The sequence below is a fragment of the Crocodylus siamensis genome, chromosome 2, assembly GCF_052110815.1.
Source record: "Crocodylus siamensis isolate JL-2025a chromosome 2, ASM5211081v1, whole genome shotgun sequence".
In the NCBI taxonomy this organism is placed as follows: Eukaryota; Metazoa; Chordata; order Crocodylia; family Crocodylidae; genus Crocodylus; species Crocodylus siamensis.
The window spans coordinates 127,646,614-127,668,605 of NC_143396.1; the positions used below are offsets into that span (position 1 = coordinate 127,646,614).

General features: G+C 45.8%; 2 protein-coding genes across 2 annotated transcripts; one reads left to right on the top strand and one right to left on the bottom strand.

Annotated features, from left to right (window-relative positions):
• The first annotated feature begins 1,652 nt into the window (after nucleotides 1-1,652).
• On the top strand, nucleotides 1,653-21,932 carry LOC149870760 (sulfotransferase 1 family member D1-like). The gene is made up of 8 exons (XM_090036809.1): nucleotides 1,653-1,844; nucleotides 12,596-12,758; nucleotides 14,247-14,372; nucleotides 17,932-18,029; nucleotides 18,604-18,730; nucleotides 19,228-19,322; nucleotides 19,747-19,927; nucleotides 21,038-21,932. Exons 2-8 carry the CDS (start codon nucleotides 12,611-12,613, stop codon nucleotides 21,148-21,150), a joined length of 888 nt encoding a protein of 295 aa, XP_089892935.1. The 5' UTR covers nucleotides 1,653-1,844; nucleotides 12,596-12,610; the 3' UTR covers nucleotides 21,151-21,932.
• LOC149870761 (uncharacterized) lies at nucleotides 15,250-16,735 on the bottom strand. The gene is made up of 2 exons (XM_090034461.1): nucleotides 16,658-16,735; nucleotides 15,250-15,933 (listed from the first exon to the last, which is right to left on the bottom strand). The coding sequence occupies exons 1-2, from the start codon at nucleotides 16,733-16,735 to the stop codon at nucleotides 15,367-15,369; spliced, it is 645 nt and encodes a 214-aa protein (XP_089890587.1). The 3' UTR covers nucleotides 15,250-15,366.
• Nucleotides 21,933-21,992: the final 60 nt, after the last annotated feature.

The window sequence follows — 21,992 nt, forward strand, 5'->3', positions numbered from 1 at the left end:
TCCTAGTGAAAGCAGGCTGGGGTGAGGGAATCCTTTCCTTTGCCTTTCCGTTGCTAACCTGGAAAGGAAGACGAGTGTAGCACCACAGCAACTAGGATGTACTGAGCCAACCTGTCCATCCCAAACTGATTTATTGTGGGCCAGAATCTGAATAGGCTTGACAGGTGAACAGCAGAGTGTAAAGGTTTAATCAACTTTCAGATAAAATCCTGTCTGTGTTTAATTTCTCTAGTCCACTGGCTGCATGATTCTAGCCCAGGGGAAATGAATCAAGATGTTAGGGAGAAAGTGTGTTTTGCTTGCAGTGAGTGATGGGTCAGGCAGAGAGGTTGGAGATGTAGGAGCATGGGCAGGTCTTGAGGGACGTGTCCATCAGGGACCCACAACCCAGCCACCCCAGCACTGTATGCAGGTGTCTGGGGATGGCTGTGTTGTCACAACGCCCCTCCCCATTGTTACACCTCATCAGATCCCTCCTGACCCCTCTCCCTTCAGTCTCATTCATCCTAGGATGTAGTGGGTTGCCCCCTGATGCTTCCATGATGCAAAAGCAAAGCAGATCTTCCTGGGAGCAGCTCTTTCCGAAACCCATCCTGCACTTCTTACTTGGTGAGCTCATCACCATCAGGGGAAAGTTAAGCTTTGTCGCCTTGAGCAACCTGAAAAAATTCCTCACTTCTGTATTTCTCCCTGCCCGTTTATAAGCAGGGAGGCTGAAAGTTTTAGAAAGAGCAGCCTAAGTATGTTCCTTTAGGTCCTGGGCAGTAATAAGGAGCTTGCCAATGGCTAAGAGAGAGTTTCCTCTCAAGTACCAGGGCCAAATACTGCACAGGGCCAGCATAGCACACCCCCTACATCCCAGCCATGTAGGAAATGATGCTAGAGACAGTAAGAGCAGCATTGGGGAAGTCCCAGAGCATTGTGGAGACCTTGTGCTGCTTTCGAGGAGTTTTAAAAGAGCACTCATGCTATTGATGCCCCTTCCTCTGGGAGGAGCAGAGCATTAGGAAGGTGCAGCAGTGGGATTAAGCTGCCTTTGATATATCCCCATCCTAGCTGCAGACTCCTCTCCCTTTCCTGTCACATGTGATGCTGCAAATCAATATAGCAGGTGCTCAGCACTCACACAGCACCTTTCAAAGAATCCGACCCACACCCTTCCTTTGAGGTCCGTGGATGGACAGTTCCACGTCTGTACAAGCTAAGCATTAGCTTTTGTCTATACTGTCCATTCCACAGAAGCATGGACCGAGCTGTCCTGCTCTAAGAAAGGCAGCCTGCCAGCTTCTTGGTAAAAGGATGTGCACCATGACAAGAACCCTGCTCACCCCTATGCCTAGTACAGTGCTTGCAATCGCATTCTCAAAGCCTTTCCACCTTGAAAGCTGCCCCTGTAGCAGATAACAAACTGGGGTTGTGTTAAGAAAGTCCTCTTTATTATAGAGCTTGGGAGCCTAGGCGAGGCTTGGCTATAAGGATTTAATGAGGTGATAGGAGGCTGGGATCACCCTTGGGCAATAACTTGTTCAGTCAGGCAGTTTTTGCCTTCAGAGCTGATCAGGCAGCCTGGAGTCAACTCTCTGATTGGCAGAATTGTGAAACAGTCCCTTTTTAATCTCTTCCCAAGCATCCACTTCCTGGAAAGATCTTAGTCTGCCAGCCCTAAAGAGAAATTCTGCCAATTGGAAAGCAAATCCTATTTTCTTCAGCTGAGAACTGTGGGAAGGACTCAGATTACTTCAGGAAAGAGTGAGCAAGGAACACAAGCTGTTGGCTCGTCCTGCCAGTAGGGAGATCCTAAAGTCTGGGTGACTGGACCTCACCAGAACACAACTGCAGACTCGGTAAGCTTTCCAGCTCTCCCGCCCAAGTGGTTTTCACTCTGAATCAGGGCCTAAGAATTACTGTGAAGTAAATCTGATACCAGTTGTAAAAGGGCTGTTTTGGTTAGCTGGCTGTTTCAATGCAAGCTGGCTAAAAGCTGCTTGCAGAAGATTGGTTGCAGTCTTCTGTTTCTGATGCAGTTACTGGAACAGAAATGAGTGGTTGAATTAAGGGGATATTGCTCAATCCACTCCTCAATGAATAATCTTCCCTCTCTGCATTCTTGCATCTTTAATGCTAGTACAGGCATACCTCGGAGATATTGCGGGTTTGGTTCCAGACCACCACAAAAAAGCGAATATCGCAATAAAGCGAGTCACACGAATTTTTTGGTTTCCCAGTGCATATAAAAGTTGTGTTTACACTATACTGTAGTCTATTAAGTGTGCAATAGCATTATGTCTAAAAAAACAATGTACATACCTTAATTAAAAAATACTTTATTGCTAAAAAATGCTAACCGATGGAAAAATGGCACCGATAGACTTGCTCGACGCAGGGTTGCCACAAACCTTCAATTTGTAAAAAACGCAATATCTGTAAAGCGCAATAAAGTGAAGCGCAATAAAACGAGGTATGCCTGTAAATACGGAAGCATTTTGACCACTGTCTTGCTGACAAAGCAGGTCATTGTCACATTCCAATTTTTATCTTTGCTTTAATAGGGGCAAAATTGGTATTAGTGGTCCAAGAGTTGCTGTCTTCCACTCCTCCTGTGTACTCTGCTCATCCTTATCTCCCAAGCCTCACTGTGCTCAGGGGATGCTGGTGCGGTACTGTCACCCTCGCCTTTTCAGTCAGAAAAACAGCTGTCTCTTCACCAGCACTGCTGCCCATCTTTCTGCACACACTCACCTTGCTGCATCAGCCTGCAGCATGTTCCTACCTCCCAACATTTCCTTCTTTGCTCGGTTGTTTTTGGAAAGGAAGGCTCAGTGCAACAGTTTACTGTGACCCATTGGAGACGGGGCATGGCAGGGTAGCTCTGAGGACAGTCCTACCATTCATGGGTGCCCTGCTGTCTGCCTGGGACTAGTCCTACTGGGATAATAAGGAAAAGCAAACACCATTGACCCAGTCTGCAAACAGCTCCTCCCCTACCTCCCCATTTGCTGAGGGATGTGCTCATCACAAGGGATGTGCTCATCACGTTTCCTCAAGCCCTTTTGAAAACCAAACTGATTTGAGAAGGGTGTTATTGTGGCACTGGGTGGGGGATTTGGGAGATGTGCTGTCACTTGCTTGAGACATGCTTGAGACCTTGGGGAAGCCATGCAGGGAGAGCATAACCCACCTAAGAAGGAGAAGCAGCTTAGCTACGATGGCCCAGAGCTACCAGGACCCACATTAGTTTGGGTATCACTACTCTCTGCTGCATTGTGGACATACTTATCATCTTTCTGTGCCTCTGTAAAATGAAAATAACACCTTTTCCCCTCCCCTTGTCTTTCTTGTCTCTGCTCAGCAAGCTCAGTATCATTTCTAATGATATAGTTTTGCAATATATAGGATGATGGCCCTGATCCCAGCCGGGGTTTCCAGGCACTCCTGTAATACTCAGAGCCTGCTTTTGACTTGCCAGCAGAAAAGGTCAACTGAGGCTGAAGAAACCAGGCACAGCAAACTGCTCACCCTGCCCTGTTAACCCAATGAAACTCCATTATGTGTTGTATAGGCACGATCCCCTTGGGACACAGCTGTTGATCTTCAGAAGAACACAGGGCCAGTGGGAGAGCAGACATCACCTTGTGAGTTCCTTTTGAGGGACATGCAGCTGCCTGTGCTTTCCAAAGAAACATAAAGCCAGTTAATACTTCCATTGCCATATCCCTTTATGGGAACGGGTTCTGAACAATGCTAAGTGCTCTGTGTGGGTTATGCTGGCCTCCAAACAGAGCTGGGGGTTCAGGGCCTTCATGTAATCAATCATCCCTCCCCACACTTCCCAGGGCCTGCAGATAGTGCCCTGCATAGCTTAAAATGCAACTTGAGTGGGGGCCGGGGGCGAAGGGACACGTACTCCCCAGCCACACTGGAGATGTTAGTACAGCACCCTTTCCCCCCTGCTCAACGTATTAATTTCTCTTTGCCCTCTCTTACCAAGAAACCACAACCAACTTTCCCCTACTTGCCTGTGCAGCCCCACAGCCTCTCTCTCATGTGGGCCAATTTTCAGATATGGTCCAGAACCAGAAGTAGAATAGCCATAAACACCCATGTGGCATCGAGCCAGGGCCAGAGATCCCTGCTTCTCGGCAGAGCTAAGTAGCCTGCCTGTACTAGTTCAGCCATATTGCTTCCCATTCTGGAGACAGCATGCTCAGAGCAGCAGGGCATAACAGCACATCAATGCTTGTCAATGGGAAGGCCAGCCAACTCCCCCTATGCAACCTGCTGGTGGGAAACCACTGCTTTGGGCATTAGAGCCTATGAGAGAGAATAAAGGAACAGCCTATGGACAGGGATGGCCAATAAAAAGCAAAGTACATGCACAAAATCTGGGGAGCAACTTCATTTCCACCCGGAGGCAATCTGAGTTTATCTTCACAAGGCTTTAACTAAACAGTCATATGTTGCAGCTATTAAGCACCAGCAGACTGCAGTGGGAGGTTGGAAAGGCCTGCTCGATCCTCCCTACAATATTCTCAGGTGCTGTTGTGCTGTGCCATCACCTTGTTCTGGCATGCTACCTCCCGAGAGGGAAGCAATAAAGCCACTTTAGTGAAGGCAAGCTACGGAGCTCTGCTGAAAAGCAGGCCTTCTTAGCTCAGGGGCAGTACCACGCATGGGAAGCTGTTCCCCTTCAGGTTCTGGAGCATATCTGATGTGAGGACCACATGGGAGGTAGTTTGCAGGGTTGTGGAAGGAGGATTCATAGATTCATAGATTCATAGATGATAGGGTCGGAAGGGACCTCAATAGATCATCGAGTCCGACCCCCTGCATAAGCAGGAAAGAGTGCTGGGCCTACATTACCCCAGCTAGATACACATCCAACCTTCTCTTGAATACCCCCAGGGTAGGGGAGAGCACCACCTCCCTTGGGAGCCCGTTCCATACCCTGGCCACTCGAACGGTGAAGAAGTTCCTCCTAATATCCAATCTAAATCTGCTCTCTTCTAGCTTGTGGCCATTATTTCTTGTAACCCCCGGGGGTGCCTTGGTGAATAAATACTCACCAATTCCCTTCTGTGTCCCCCTGACGAACTTATAGGCAGCCACCAGGTCGCCTCTCAACCTTCTCTTGCGGAGGCTGAAAAGGTCCAGTTTCTCTAATCTCTCCTCGTAGGGCTTGGCCTGCAGGCCCTTAACCATACGAGTGGCCCTTCTCTGGACCCTCTCCAGGTTATCCGCATCCTTCTTGAAGTGCGGCGCCCAGAATTGCACGCAGTACTCCAGCTGCGGTCTGACCAGCGCCCGATAGAGGGGAAGTATCACCTCCTTGGACCTATTTGTCATGCATCTGCTGATGCACGATAAAGTGCCATTGGCTTTTCTGATGGTTTCGTCACACTGCCGACTCATGTTCATCTTGGAGTCCACTAGGACTCCAAGATCCCTTTCCACTTCCGTGCCACCCAGCAGGTCATTTCCTAGGCTGTAGGTGTGCTGGACATTTTTCCTCCCTAGATGCAGCACTTTGCATTTCTCCTTGTTGAACTACATTCTGTTGTTTTCTGCCCACTTGTCTAACCTGTCCAGGTCTGCTTGCAGCTGTTCCCTGCCCTCCGGCGTGTCCACTTCGCCCCATAGCTTAGTGTCATCTGCAAACTTGGACAGAGTACATTTCACCCCCTCGTCCAAGTCGCTGATGAAGACATTAAAGAGTATCGGTCCAAGCACCGAGCCCTGCGGGACCCCACTGCCCACACTCTTCCAGGTCGAAACCGACCCATCCACCACAACTCTCTGGGTGCGACCCTCCAGCCAATTCTCCACCCACTGGACTGTGCAGTCATCCAAGTCACAGCCCCTTAACTTGTTCACCAGTATGGGGTGGGATACCGTATCAAAGGCCTTCCTGAAGTCCAAGTATACGACATCCACCCCTCCTCCTGCGTCGAGGCGTTTTGTGACCTGGTCATAAAAAGAGACTAGATTGGTCAGGCACGATCTACCTGCCACGAACCCGTGCTGGTTTCCCCTCAGCATAATTTGTCCTGCCGGGCTCTCACAAATGTGAGCCTTGATGATTTTCTCAAAGATTTTGCCAAGGATGGAGGTGAGACTGACTGGCCTATAGTTACCCGGGTCCTCCTTCCTCCCCTTCTTGAAAATGGGAACCACATTGGCCTTTTTCCAGTCCTCCAGGACTTGACCCGTGCGCCACGAGCGTTCAAATATTCCCGCCAGTGGCTCTGCAATGATGTCGGCCAGTGCCTTCAGTACCCTCGGATGGAGCTCATCCGGGCCTGCCGACTTAAAGGCATCCAGTTCTTCCAAGTGACCTTGCACCACCTCAGGGTCCACGCATGGAAGTCTGGTGCCTTGCTGCTGCCTCCCTACACTCCCAGTGAGAGACTTGTCGTGCCTCTCGCTTAGGAACACTGAGGCGAAGAACTCGTTGAGGAGTTCAGCCTTGTCCCCTCTGTCCGTCACCAATTGTTTCTGCCCATTTAGCAGGGGTCCTATTCCTCCCTGGGCCTTCCTTTTACTCCCTATATATCTAAAAAACAATTTCTTATTGTCTTTTACTTGGGTTGCCATCCTCAGCTCCATGGTAGCTTTGGCCTGTCTAACTGCCTCCCTACAAGCACGAGCAGAAGAGGTATATTCCTCTTTGGTGATCTCTCCCTGTTTCCACTTTTTATGTGCTCCCCTTTTGGCCCTTAGTCTGCCCTGGATTTCTCTGGTCAGCCAGGGAAGCCTCCTGGCCCCTTTCCCTCTTTTACCTCGCACGGGGATCGTCTCGCTTTGTGCACGAAGTATAGCTTCCTTAAGGCACAGCCACCCTTCTTGGGCTCCCATCATTTCAAAACTACTACTCTGCAGTGCATCCTTCACTAATCACCTGAGTTTGCTGAAATCAGCTTTCCTAAAGTCCAGCACGTTCACCCTACTGGTTACCTTACCCACTCGACGCCTGGAGGAGTAAGTGGGAGCAGAGGCATGCCATGGGGGTAGGTAGCCTGTGAGACTGTATCGCAGTGAGAAGAGGACCTCTGCATGGCCTGGGTCACTCTGCAGTGGTTAAGATCGGCTGGGATAAGGAAGTGTAAGAAACCCGTCACATAGGCCCAGTCTAGGCCTATGTCAATACACTTTTCCATTCTCATGGCAGCATGAACATGTGAGCACAGGAATGACAGTGGGGCTATTCCCTCCATGGTTCAGTGGTGTGGCTCTTCAGAAGAGGACAGAAGAGCAGGCAGCAGCACGCTTTGTTGAGCAGACACTTACAGTATAAATCGATGTTCTTGAAATATTTCAAGAACATATTTAACGATTTCTTTGCCTCCATTTTCCTGAGCAGGGACAGGAACACCCACCCACGCCTCTGGGCCCCCCTCAGACCCCAGGGGAGGTGCACCTAGGCCAAGAGTTAGTGAGGAACTAGTTAGGGAACTTCTAGAGGAAGTGGATGTATTCAAATCAGTTGGTCCGGACAATCTCCACCCCAGAGTGCTAAAGGAATTGGCTGAGGTCATTGTGGGACCCCTGGCACGGCTTTACGAGCACTCGTGGTGCTCTGGAGTGGTGCCAGAGGACTGGAAGAGGGCCAATGTGGTTCCCATCTTCAAAAAGGGGAGGAAGGAGGACCCAGGGAAACTATAGGCCAGTTAGTCTTACCTCAATCCTGAGTAAGCTTTTTGAGAGAATTATTCTGGCGCATGTCCACAAGGGGCCAGCAGGGGAGATTATGCTTAGGGGCAACAAACACGGGTTCATTAGCGGCATGTCCTGTCAGACCAACCTGGTGGCCTTCTATGACCAGATCACCAAATCATTAGATGCAGGGGTAGCCGTGTACATAGTTTTCCTGGACTTTCGGAAGGCATTCGACACTGTCTCTCACCCCATTCTCATTAAGAAACTGGGGGGCTGTGGTGTAGACACCCACACAGTCAAATGGGTCACCAACTGGCTGGAGGGCCGCACCCAGACAGTGGTTGTGGATGGGTCATTCTCAACCTGGAGGGATGTGGGCAGTGGGGATCCGCAGGGCTCGGTCCTCGGACCCGCACTGTTCAACATCTTCATCAGTGACTTGGACAAGGGGGTAAATAGCACCCTGTTCAAATTTGCTGATGACACTAAGATGTGGGGGGATGTGGGCATGTTAGAAGGGAGGAATAGGCTGCAATCAGACCTAGACAGGTTACAGGGGTAGACGGACGAGAATAGGACGGGATACAACACTGACAAGTGCAAGGTGATGGGAGGAAGAACCAGCACCATACCTACAGGCTGGGGAAATGCCCTCTCATCAGTGCAGAAGCAGAAAAGGATCTTGGAGTCATCATTGATGCCAAGATGAACATGGGCCGGCAGTGTGGGAATGCAGTCAGAAAGGCCAACTGCACCTTGTCATGCATCCACAGATGCATCTCGAGCAGTGCCTCTATGCGGCACTGGTCAGGCCGCAGCTGGAGCACTGCGTCCAGTTCTGGGCACTGCACTTCAAGAGGGATGTGGACAACATGGAGAGGGTCCAGAGGAGGGCCACTCGCATGACTGGGGCAGGGCAGACCCTACGAGGAGAGGCTACGGGACCTGAACCTGTTCAGCCTCCATAAGATAAGGCTGAGGGGGGATCTAGTGGCCTGTTACAAACTAGTCAGAGGCGACCAGCAGGCATTGGAGGAGTCCCTGTTCCCCTGAGCACTACCAGGAGTGACCAGGAATAACGGTCACAAGCTGGCAGAGGGTAGATTTAGGCTAGATATCAGGAGGCACTACTTCTTGGTCAGGGCGGCTAGGATTTGGAGCCAACTTCCAAGAGAAGTGGTGCTGGCTCCTACCCTGGGGGTCTTTAAAAGGAGGCAAGATGTACACTTTGCTGGGGTCGTTTGACCCCAGTACTCTTTCCTGCCATGGCAGAGGGTTGGATTCGATGATCTGCTCAGGTCCCTTCCAACCCTAGAAACTATGAAACTATAAGTCTTGTGGAAGCAAAGATAATTTCAGTAGTATTAATGTTGGTCTCTGGAGTTTTGACCACCTGCTATAGACTGAACAATAGCATCAACATCCAACACAGAAACTCCTTTTGTTATTGCAAAACTGTACGCCATCACAAAGGACCACTGAGCTCACGGCATGTACAAGAAACACAGGTGTAGTATTTTTTACTGCTCAGTGTTGCTAGGATTTTCTTTATGCAAGGTACAGCTGAAATGAATCTCCTGTTTTTTTGTGTAGTCCTAAAAAGGCCTTAATAATTTGTTACAGGCTTGATGCTAGTATTATGGGATGAAATTGCAGAGCCTGTGTTATGCAAGATGTTGGACTTGATGAGAAATAGATATATTTACTGTTTATTCCCAACACCGAGCTGCACCTGGGGCTATGTTCTACATGATAAGTGCTTCACCCATATAGGAATATTAGTGTCCTAGACCACTCTGTGTGGATTAATTTGTACTGGGAAAGCTGTGCTTTGTACTGGTATAATTATACTAATCATAAAACAACAGCCTACAAGTGACACAGGCTGTACCAGTAGGGAGCATTGGTTTCCCCAATATAGATTGCATCTAAGGGTTATTGCCACCCTGTTAGTATCTGTCAGGACCAACATCTCTTCCCACCCCCAGTGACCCTGTTGGGCCAGGTGAAGTTTGTTGTGTAGACCCAGCCTTGGAGCACCAATTGGAAAAACAGATGTTAGCATATTTTCTGCTCCATGGCATCAGTGAGAAGGCAAACTCAGAATCCCCGGGCCCCTCCATTTGTGTTTCACTTTGGATGGCTAATTAGTTAGATAGAGTGAAAGGTTTAGATTACATGAGGTGCTGTGCATAACCATCAGCTCATACCAGTGCAAACATTTAGGGCCTGGCTATATGGGACTTGTGCAGTGAGCTTGGGTTTGACATTACAGTGCATTACCTACCATGCATTACTCATGTGAATGCTTGTAGTGGATGCCTGTACAGCATAACTCAGAACAATACAGAGACCCCAACTCTTACCCTAAAATAATCAGTAGCTAAACTATAAATGGGTGAGTTACAATGGTTTAGCTCAAGGGTTGGCAACCTATGGCCTGAGCACCAGTCCTGGCCTGTTGGAACTGTTGGATCTGGCTCACAGATCTGGGGCTTCAGCAGCATTCAGAAGCTATGTCAGGGATTGTACCCTGGGGGTACTTTGAAAGGTCCCAGGGAGCATGTGGGGGCAGCTGGGGTTGGTGCGCTGCCATCCCACACCACTGACTCATGGGATCAAGGCCAAGGCAAGGCGAGAGCAGGGCCACACTGCCACTGCTCACCACCCCTCTGCTCTCTCACTGGACACTCACCACCCCCACTCCACCCCAGCTCCACATCCAGCCGCTTGCCCCCCCCCACCCCCCCCGGTGGGTACATTTATTAAAAAGGGGGCTGCCAGGGGTACACTTATTAAAAAAGTTGAAAACTCCTGAACTATGGCATAGCTAGGTGGTTGGGCAGAAGAAGCTGTCCCCTGCTGCATTGCAGCCAAGCGGTAGGGAGATGCAGTTGTGGCCAAGGTGACAGCCAGGTCCTACTACTGCTTGTATCGTACCTGAGCCCACCACTGGAGAAGGTTGCTAACCCTTAGCCTAGTTTCTGATTCCACAATCAAAGCATGCACATAGGTCATTAACACAGAACAGCCAGTTCGTATTAAGGCCCTTCCCCTTTTTACTCCAAGGTTAATTATTGGTATGCCCATGCACTTTGTATACACTAAGTGCAAGGTAGTGTACTGCATTTCCAAAATACAGATGAACTGAAATTGGTTAAAACACACTTAAAACACTTCTACTTAATTTGGTAATTGTGCTGTATTAAAATAATCCTGCACCCCTGTGACAGAGAGCAGCAGTTAAAATGTTTTTGCCTTAAGGGTTTGTTCTGATGTTACTAAATTGATTCGGTTTATTGGTGTGTGTTTCCTAGCCCAAGCCCTTGCATTGTACCAAGTGCCTGTTTTAGATCTATAGCAGCCAAAATATTCTGGTTTAAACTTGCTGACATTGAATCATTTTATTGTGCTTAGAGATTGCAGGTGATTGTTTTGAGAGAGAGCACTGCTTTTTTGCAAGGTGTATGCCAGGTTTAATGAGCTCTTTTAAATTAACATATATTCTCCTGGAATGATGGTAGGTGAGTTCACGTGGCAAGGACAATTTAACATGAAGTTTCAATGTGAAGCGTTCTTGAAAAAAAAATTTAGCTTTCTACATTTTAAGTGATAATGGAAATGCCTGTGCTTTTTCCAATTTCTGCAGATAATATTTTTTTTCTAAGGGATACATCTTCCAAAACACCTTAAATAATATAAATGTTAATAAACTACAATATGACCTGCACACGGTGTAATGGCACCCACTGTACTGTTTGCCTCTGAGACAGGATTTTCATTTTCTGAAGTTTTTTTTTATCTAGCAGTTTGTGGCAGGGGGTGGGAGAACATGGAGCAGGATCCTCAGCTTGTATTCTCATTTACACTAAATGGCACTGGCTGAGGATCTGATTTCACAAGGTTTAAAAAAATCATGTTTCTCTGGAAATTTTGTGAGTTCAAGCTTCTGTCACACTATTATACAGACATGCCACTGCCATGGCATCTGAATTCCCTGCAGTGTCAAACTTGCCAGAATTATAGCTTTTAGAGAAAAAGCTGCTCTGAAAATTAAAATACAACCAACGCATGTATATAAATGCAAATATGCATCCTTGGACTATATGAAAAAGCTTATAGAGCCATGTTGCAGGATTTAAATTACTTCGTGCAAATAAGGATTTATGGATATGATGTTAAGGCTGGATTCTGATTGGATTATTCATGTTGAGTAGCATCTCACTCCATGAGAAGGCCCACTAGTTTCAGTAGGGCAATGCTGGAGAAAGTTACTCTTTCATGCAACTGGAGGGGAGGGGGGGCCCTCAGTCTGGCCTTTTGTTTAAAAAAGTAAACAACTAGCTAGTACTAGCTTGCTTCTTGACACGTGTATCTAATTCCCATGAAAGTCATCTCTAGAGTCAACATGCTGTTTCAGGCAGCTCATTTGCTGTAGCACTGAGTACTGTTCCCTCCATCACATCAGTAATGTTTTAAATCAATTTCAATTTCTAATCTTTTTCAGAAATGCTATCCCAATATCCTCATCCTTCTTCTCATTGCAATGACAGTAAGACTTTGATCACTGATCAGGGTACTAATTCTAGCATTCAGGAATTCAGGGGGCACCACTTGCTGGTCATCTGTTGGTGTAGAGCTCCATTGGCTTTACACCACCTAGGGAGCAAGCCCAGTGTTTCTGTACAAAGCTTTGCAGTCTTCTAAATCAAACTTTGTGAGGTCTTGCTGTCATGTCACTCTAGAGATGGCAGCCAGCATGGCCACAAGCCCAATAACTTTTATACAAGTATGGACATTACATAAGTTACCAGTAATAATTTAACACCGGCAAGTGTCCCAAATACTAATGAGAAAATAAGTGCTAATTTGAAGGGGGGTGGGATTGTCTAAACACTTTGTAGTGGAAGCATGGAGCTTAAATTATTTTCTTTCCCTGTAGTCCAGCACCTCCAGGATGGAAAAAGGTGAAAACATATACAGGAGAGAATTAGAGAATGTCCATGGTGTTCCCCTCTTCTGGAGTACTGCTGAAGCTTGGCACCAAGTGGAGAACTTCCAAACCAGGCCAGATGATCTTCTCATTGCCACCTACCCAAAATCAGGTAGTCTGCTCTGTTTCAAGATTCTTTTTAAGTAGTTAGAAATCACACATCCAAAGCAGAACTGTCGGTTCTTGCCTAGCTCTTGTACTACAGGAAGGGCTCATTCAGACTGTAAGCCCTTTATGTATTCCTTGCTGATATGTATCTTTTTCTTTACAATCTCTCTTTAGTGAGCAACCCAGACCAAAACACTGTTGTACACCTGGGTTTTTTTAAATGTGAACAACCTTAGCCATATAACAGATTTCCAACCAGAAAAATCGCCTTATGCTATTCACCAAAACAGATTAAGACTGCAAGGCCCCTTGCCATAGCAGGGAGGGATGCTGAGTTATGGGCAAACCAACATTTCAGTTGCAGTGGGTATGTCTATATGAGACATCTACTGTGGAGTTGCCTAATTAGCTCTGCAGTAAACGTCTCACGCCTACATGTGCAGTGCTAGTAGACCACAGGGAACTAATAAACTCCACATAAGAGAAATACATGTAAATACAAGTACTACCCTACTGCAGATTTATTTACTGTGCAGAAAGGCACATGTAGACACTGACCTGGGAGTAAACTGCACCAGGTCAGAACAGTCAGCAGGGGGCTGCACTTCTGCTTGCTGCCTACCCACATTGTGCTGCAGTGAGCTCCTCTGCCGCCCAATGCAGCCACCCGCTACTTAGGCTTACCACCATGTGCTCCTTGCCAGCCCAGGGCTACCCCCCCAGACCCCAGGCCACACTGCTACCACAAGCCAGAGCCTGGGCCTGACCCCCATACCTCCTTCCAGCTTGGGTCTGGCACCCAGACAGCTGCAGCCAGAGCCTGGAATTCCCCCCTGGCTGCTGCAAAGGAGAAGAGCAGGGCAAGAGCAGCTATGGCCTAAATTGCTCCTCCCCAGCTCAATTTTCTGCTGTCCTGGGTGCACATGTAGACTCCTGATTTCCCCCTGATTTCCCCCTGAAATATTACTGCAAAGCTATCATCAGTGTTCAGAAAGGGGAATTTCTGATCCAATTTTGACCATGAGGAGTGGAGGTAACCTGTTCTTTCATGGGTTGGGTGAAGTTGCATTTTGACTTCAGATGTTCAGAGATGTACAATTACAAAGCTGTATCGATTTACTCATTGGTTCTTGAGTCATTTTCCTCTAAAGCAAGCAGGTGAGAAACTTGCATCTCTTTTTCAGAAAAAGGCAGAGGCATAAACATTAGGATGTTATATCTGTTTTGGTGATGGCCTTCCACAATGAAGACCCTTTGATTCATATATCACATGTTCAAGAACAGATTTGCTAATGATAGGCTTATGACATTAGCTTTGAGGGTACTGACAGTCTGCCTTTTAGGCTAAAGAAAATGAGCCAGTCCTTAGTTGGCATAAAAGACTTCAGTGAGACTATTCTGATTTATACCAGCTGAGTATCTGATCTTATGTTTACTTCCCACTTACTGCACACAGGAGAAAAACTGACCTGGATGTCCTTTCCATTTCCAGGCACAACATGGATCAGTGAGATTGTGGACATGATTTACAACAATGGTGATGTAGAGAAGTGTAAACGGGATGCAATTTTCAACAGAGTCCCTTTCATGGAGCTGATTGTTCCTGGAAAAATAAATGGTAAATCTTTCCATGTTGCATGCAGAGTGCAAGGAAGATCACAGCTGAGGCTTTATCAGTTTTCACCTTAGGAATTATGCTATCCAAAACAGAGGGTGAGAGTATTAAGTATCTCACAAGGCTGCTGGAAGGTGGTTATTTTAGTATCAAAGTCTATGTTTTGATACATAACAATTGGTTAGAATTAACTGCATGAAAGATACATGAATATAGTTAAAGAGAGACTTCAACCCCTAACATTTCCAAGTCATTTACAGTTCTTTGGAATGAAAGGTGCTCTAAGTACATCAATATCAATGGGGAGACTCCTACTGGATCTTGCCCGTAAGTGCAAACTATGAACATTACAGCCAAACCCAGGTAATATCACTGCCCTATAATTACCCTCCCCTTTCAGCATCAACAGCTGACTTCCATACACAATAATGCAAAAAATGGTCCAGAAAACCCATCTGTTTACTGTCACTCTGGACACTGTCACAAATGGCTTAATGTTGGCAACTTGAGCAATCTCCTGTGGGTAAATTTACCACTTGATGTCATCATTTACTACTTAATGTTAAAGGATGTCAAATCTGTTAGCAAACAGTTATTGGTAAAATAATTTGCCTTATTGAAAAAAATACTTGTAAAGATGGCAGAAATGTATATAGGCTTGTCAGAAAAGGTTCTTTGGGTAAATCCTATATATTTTATTAGACCAACTCAAATAGTTGGAAAAATTCTTAAAAGGCTTTTGGGCACAGACACCTTTCATCAGGCTGAGAAAGCATCCACAGGTGGTGTGTGCTCTTCCTGAATGAAGTGGTAAAGCCGCCAGAGGCCAGCAGTTATGCAAGAAAGACAGTCAGTGAAAATGTAAATTGAGGTGGTCAGTAGGTGAGAAGAGATAGGGGGGAATGAATATAGCTGTAGTCAAAGGATGGGAGATGGGTGGGGGGAGGGGGAAGGGAAAGAGAATAGCTGGTAAAAAGTGGAAGGTTTACCTGGGGAGTCAGATGTTAGGCAAGTTATAATGTGTCATAAATCCAATGTCTATATCTAGTCCATGGTTTTTTGTGTCCAACAGATTGATGAAGTGGAGTTCATAGGTTAGTCTGTGAAAAGTATTTTGTAAATTCCCTTTGAAGATTAGAACTGAGAGATTGGAGAGAGAGTGGTTTTCTTGTGAGAAATGTGCCCTCACAGGTAATTGAGTGTTTTTGTCTTTGATAGATTTATGGTATGTATTCATTCTGGTGTGTAGTTGTTGTTTGGTTTCTTCTACATATTTTCTATCAGGGCACTTAGTGCACTGGACGAGATAAATTACATCTCTGGAGGCACAGGTAGAAGATCCAGGAATATTGATGGTGCTGTTGTAGGGTGTAGTTATTGTGCGAGTGGCAGAGATGTGTTGACAGATTTTACATTTCTTGTCCAGGCACGGTCTGGATCCAGTAAGTGTATTTTGGGCCGTAGGAAGTTTGCTTCTGGTGATGAGGTTGGCGAGGTTCGGTGCTTGTTTAAAGGATAGGATGGGTGGTTCAGAACCAGAGCTTGAGTGTGGCTTGTCAGAAGCCTTTGTGCCACATGGAGATTTATCTTACCATTACATTTATAGGGTGCATGAGTTTTTCTTATGTAGAATAAGTTTTAGGGTGTGCTTGTGAAACTCTTGAAAAAGAAGACAGAAAAGAAATAAAAGGGCCAAAAGGTGAGTGAAGTGCATATAGGAGAAAAGGGGAGAGGGAGAGAAGCTTAAGTACTTCCTTTTTTGTGCAGCGATATACCCTCTCCCTTCAGTTAATTATTGTATCATTTTAATAGAGCATAATTGCTATAGTTTTTACTTCATTTTTCATATCAGTTATTACATAAATGTTATGGTTGGACATTTCACAAGCCCACAAAGACAGAAAAAAGAAGGGGATAAATTCTAGCCCTTCCAAATTTAGACCAGTGGCATGGCCCATGACGAAGCAGTCACAACACAAGGTAACTGCCCGTGGTATGCAACTCCTATAACTATTGACTCTGCTTAACATCACAAGCTTTTCTTAGTCCTATATGTGTGAGGAAGTTGGAATGGATTGGGCTCTGAGGAACAAGGTATTAGGAATGTGTGCACAAGGACATTAGATGAAGAAATTAGAAGAAAACAACAAAATTGATTGCTGTTGGTTACTGAATGGAGTGAGATGTCCAACGCCTTCAGGTGATCAATGGAGGGTTAAGCATCAGCACCGACTCTGTAAGTCCTTTTGTAAATCCCAGCTTAGAATCCTGTTGAAGGCCAGATTTACATCCTTCTCAGTGGAACCTGCTGGTTGCTGACAATGTTTGAAAATTTTGGCCAAAAAGGGGGAAAGGATGGTGCACATCCACACGCTGACATTCTGAAAGGCTGCTAGTGGGATTTCACGACACCTTTTTGTAAACCTTTTCAAACCTTTTTGTAAGGTGGGAGGAAACAGGAGGTTTCTCATGTGTTTTTCCATTAATGCATTTCACAAGAACCAGAAATGCTAGAGATGGGCAAGGTGGCTTGGATCACCTAGTCTGACTTCCTGAGAAGAAGCCCCTCCAAGAATTCGGGCAAGTACATGTGCTCCAGGTCTACCTAACAATGTGAACACACCACATGCCTCAGAAACACGGGTGGATCTAGGGTTTTGAAAAGAGGGGTGCAGATGGTATAGCATATTGCCACATGTAACAACCCATCTTTTTCTCCGGTTGACAGAAACTATAAGTTTTACTAAGAGACTGGGGCCTAGCACTCTATTATTCAGTTACAAATCAAAGCAAAAACAAATGTAAATTTATTGGCATGTACACTAATTTGCTAGAGTATATGTTGAGTTTAAAAACACAACAAACTAGGCAAAAATAGTCAAAGGATAGTGTTTCTTTAGTCATTATAATGAAATGCGCATCTCCTACTCAAATTCATAAAACAAAATCTAGCCTTCTTGAGCATCTCAACAGTGCATCCAATACTTGTCAGTCAGTCATTTGTACGCCTGCGTTACTATTATCCTACCTGAGTTCAGGTTTTTAGCTAGAGCTGAAAGCAGTCTTCAGGGCTGTGAAATACAAGAACGACATTACCAGGAATGGCTAACAAGCAGCAAAACTGCAGAAGAAAGGATGGTTTGAATAGTGGAACATCAAGACCATGAAAAAGTAGAGCAGGTCATTAAGAGGGAAGAGAGATTAGCAGGATTCAGGTAGATTACGATGAGCCATGAAGTCACTTTTTCCTGGAAAGAAATGCTGCTGGCAGTGCCAGGCAGTTCATTTTCAAGTATGGGTAAGGTAAGAATCATAGCAGGGTGTAACTACCACTATACCCCATCCTGGATCCACCCTTGCTAGGAAGAGAATTCCACCAATGCCATTTGCAGTGCCAATTTGTTTCCCATCTTGCTTCAGTCATCCTGGACATAATTGGCAGACACACAGAAGGTTAGCTTGCTGCCACCAGAGGGTCTAGGCTTGATTCTCCAGTCCATAACAGCCTATTTGTGAACATAAACACCTTGCCAACATAGTGCTTTTCTCTTGTGTTTTCCAGGATTAGAACAGCTGGCTCAAATCCCATCTCCTCGATTAGTAAAGACCCATCTTCCAGTTCAGCTTCTTCCTGTGTCCTTTTGGAAAAACAACTGCAAGGTTATTGATGTTTTCTTTTTCCCCCCACATCATAGTAGCACTTGGCAGCTCCAGTCCAGGCAGCAGTCCCATTGTGTAGACTTTGTAGACACACTGCCACCAAGAGAAAAATTTTATACCAAAAACCTGAAATGAATTGATGGAAGCAGTAGTGTTCTCCCTGTTTTACAGATAGGGAATGAAGTTTCAGAGAAAGTAAGTGACTGGCCCAACATTATCTAAGACAAGGATGAGCAGCAGGGGTAGTGGCAGGAAACAGAAGCTGGAGGAGGAGCCCAGAGATCCTGGCAGCAGCAGTAACAGGGCTTTAATGGAAGCTCACAGGCCACTTACCTGTTGGAGGATGAAACAGAAAATAGGAAAAGTATTCAGAGTTGTCCCACTCTTCTCTTTTCTGGCCAGTGATAGAGCTTGTTGAAATATTTTAGACTGACAAAAATTTTGAATTCCAGTAAGAACAGGTGAAAAAATTTTTAAACATTTTTCAGGTTTGCTTTCTTGTTTATCAGCTAGCTTTGCTATTTGGTAATGTGGTCTGCACAGACCATGGCAAACGTTCTTTTCTTTCCCACAGATAATCTATGTTGCCCGAAATGCTAAGGATGTGGCTGTCTCTTACTTCCATTTCTACCAGATGGCAAAGCTGCACCCTGAACCTGGCACCTGGGATGAGTACCTGGAGAAATTCATCGCTGGAAAAGGTAGCACGTGGAGCTTGTCTTATTCTGTGGCACTAAGCTCTGGAGTCTCAGCTACTCAAAATAAACTGCTTTCCAATACCTGGGAATCCATCCTATGGATTTATCCAAATCACAGTTAGGTAGAGGCCTTTAAGGGAAGGATAAAATACATTACTTCCACCTTTCCCTCATGAGCCTGCCCTTCTCAAATTTTAGTCTGGATCTAAAAAGTAGCTGTCTCTTAAACAACTCATATCTGATCAACTGGTTGGTCCAACCCAGGGCTCAAATGATCAGTTCTTCTAGTGGTAAGTCAGGTGCACTAGAAGGCAGTATCTCATCACATAGTGTCCTTGCCTGCCCTCATCAAATCATTCCCCTAGTTTGATGAGGCCATGAAGGTTATTTTTCTTGTGAGATCAACCTAGAATATTGACTATTTAACCCTGTTTCTTTATTGATATCACTGTGGAGAGAAGAGAAAAACATTCATATTCTTATTCTGCTTCTTGATTTAGTTGCATTTGGATCCTGGTATGACCATGTGAAAGGCTGGTGGGAGAAGAGGAAGGAGAAGCGTATTCTGTACCTGTTCTACGAGGACATGAAAGAGGTGAGAGAGGGAAGACTATAACAACACATAATGTTTTGTCTGCAAGTAGCATGCAGTGTTCTGTAATTAGAGAGATGCACACAATCAGGCAGAGAGACTCAGGCAGGGACTACTTTTGCACACAACGTGCTGAACTCCTAAGAAGAACTGCATCACAACTGACAGCAAGATCCTGAAGATTTGCCTCCCCTAAATTCAGACAAACAGAACTGCAAAGGCATTCTTTTATCATTCCCACTAATATAACATGCAAACTAATGAGAGTCATCTATGGACATGCTAATCTCTGAGTCCCCCCATGCTTAACTCTAGCTTTGCCCATCCCCACCGCTCATGCTAGAAAAAGTGACTCTCTACCAATATCTGTTCTTAGTGTCCCCATCCTTTGTTCAGCATCTGAATGTGGGTCCTCCCTTCTTGCTAGGATCCTGAACACGAAATAAGGAAAGTGCTGCATTTCCTGGAAAAGGATCTGAAGGAGGAAGTATTGAAAAAGATCCTCCAACATACCTCATTCCAAGAGATGAAGAAGAACCCCACTACCAATTACACAATGATGGCATCTGCTGGAATGGACCACAGTGTGTCTCCTTTCATGAGAAAAGGTGAGCGTCCTTCACAGACATTACAAACAAGTCTACAAGAAAGAGAGAAGGGCTAGTGAGGTCTCTGAACAGTTCAAGAAATAAAGCATGAAGCACACTGAAGCTGTAACCACTCCTCTCTTTCCACTGTTTCAGAAGGAACTGTTCTGACTGTCCAGTCAGAGCAGTCCCATTCTGCATGTGTGGGCCAGGAAACAGGCTAGGTGTGATGAGCTGGCGTGTTTCTCCAGCTCCTGAGGAACTCCCCACCACATCTACAAGCTCCCTCAGAGCCATTTTCTAGGGCACAGTTAAACAGTTTTCTTAATTCAATCCAAAATTAACTAAGTAATGTAAAAAATGCCACCTGCACAGAGCCAGAAGCCTTTCTCTGGGCTCTGGAGCTAGCCACCAGAACCAGCTTCCTCACACTAGCACCCTCCTACCAGCCCATTGCAGTCCCTCTTATTCTTTCTGTCACAGGAAGCCCCTGTTCACTCCCCATCAACTCTAAATGACTGTATAGGACTGGCAGGTCACAGGCCCTCTGGCCTTGAAAGGGACTGGCTACTCTGTTTCAACAGGCCCTAGTATCAGTACCTTAGCAAGGAAGTTTGGCGCCCAGAGCAAGCCTGCAGTGGCAGCCTGCCATTGCCCTGCGCACGGATCCGTGTGGCACATGCCGCCCGCTGCTTGCCTGGGAGTGCAAGAAGTGGTGGGAGCTGCCCTCCCCCTTCCCCACACCGCTCAAACAAGCCAGTCACGGCTCTGTCCTGCACCCTGCCCTGGCTGGGTTGTATCTGTTGGTGCTCCTTTGCTTTGGTGCCTACGACAGTCGCCCTGCTCCCCCTGCCTTGCTATGGTACTGCCTAGTATTGCACCTAGAGGGTATCTTTACATGTGCTCCAGGGGTGGGAGAGAGGCACCTTAATTAGAGTGGCCCAAAAGCCGCTCTAGTTAAAGCCCCTGCAGTGTCTCGTGTATTCAGTGTCCCGCACTTCAAGATGGTGGTAATTAACACACTCCACCAGACTCGATTAAGCAAGTCTGCTCTGATGCACTGTAATTGCAGCATGTCAGAGCAGCATTCCCACACATCTACAAGCAATGATCCCTGGTTTTCTTCCCCAGGAATTGCAGGTGACTGGAAGAATCACTTCACTGAGGCCCAGAACAAGGCATTTGATGCGGATTATGAAGAGAAGATGAAGGGATCGACCTTGCAGTTCAGAGTAGAGATCTGAAGGAGCAGATGCTCTTCTTCCTGCTGCCTTATGTGTTTACTTAAGTTCCGACAAAGCAGACATTCAGGATGAATCAAATAAACAGCAATTGTTAAACATTTTAGACATGATTTTTTTTTCAATGTGCTTTTACATTAGTAGGATCCTCCTTCCTGTAGCCCTGCTGTTTGGAGAATGCACATAGAATTTCATACTCTGCTACCCTAGAGTTCATGGACTCTCCAGTGTGAGTCATTATAGCTTAGTTTGGCATCTGAATGTTTCAAGGCTTAAAATGAGACACAGCTTTAGAACTGATTGAGGTGCGTCAGGTATTTTATGTCCCTTCTTCCTGTATGACTGCAATGCTGCTCATATCTTAAGCATCATTAATATCCATTGAATGCTTATGACTGTTGTATGCAGTGACAGAGGACTGGGCAGGATGTCCCAGACGGTTCCTTCCGGTCTTATGTTCCTGTGTTTTGTTTAGCATATAGTACTTGACTTGTGGCATTCTCTCAGTAATAAATAACAGTTGCATCCATGGTACACATTTACTTTTGTTTGTTACTGCAGTGATACTGTCAGTTTTTAAAAATGTACTGGTGCTTTTCTTTTAAAAAAAATAAATATAAAGCAGCAGATAGAATTTGCAACAAGAAAACAGGAAAAGGCTGCCTTCTCTACTTCAATGTCTCTGTGAGAAAATACATATCATAGTCAGGCATTTACTTCTAGATGGATGATACTTTAATCAAAGAGTGAAACTTGGTGAGTTGTATTAAAGTTGTCTTAACTGGGGTATTTGAGTGACAGCCTTTCTATTCCAATTCCCTCTTTGGCAATAGACCTAGCAAAGA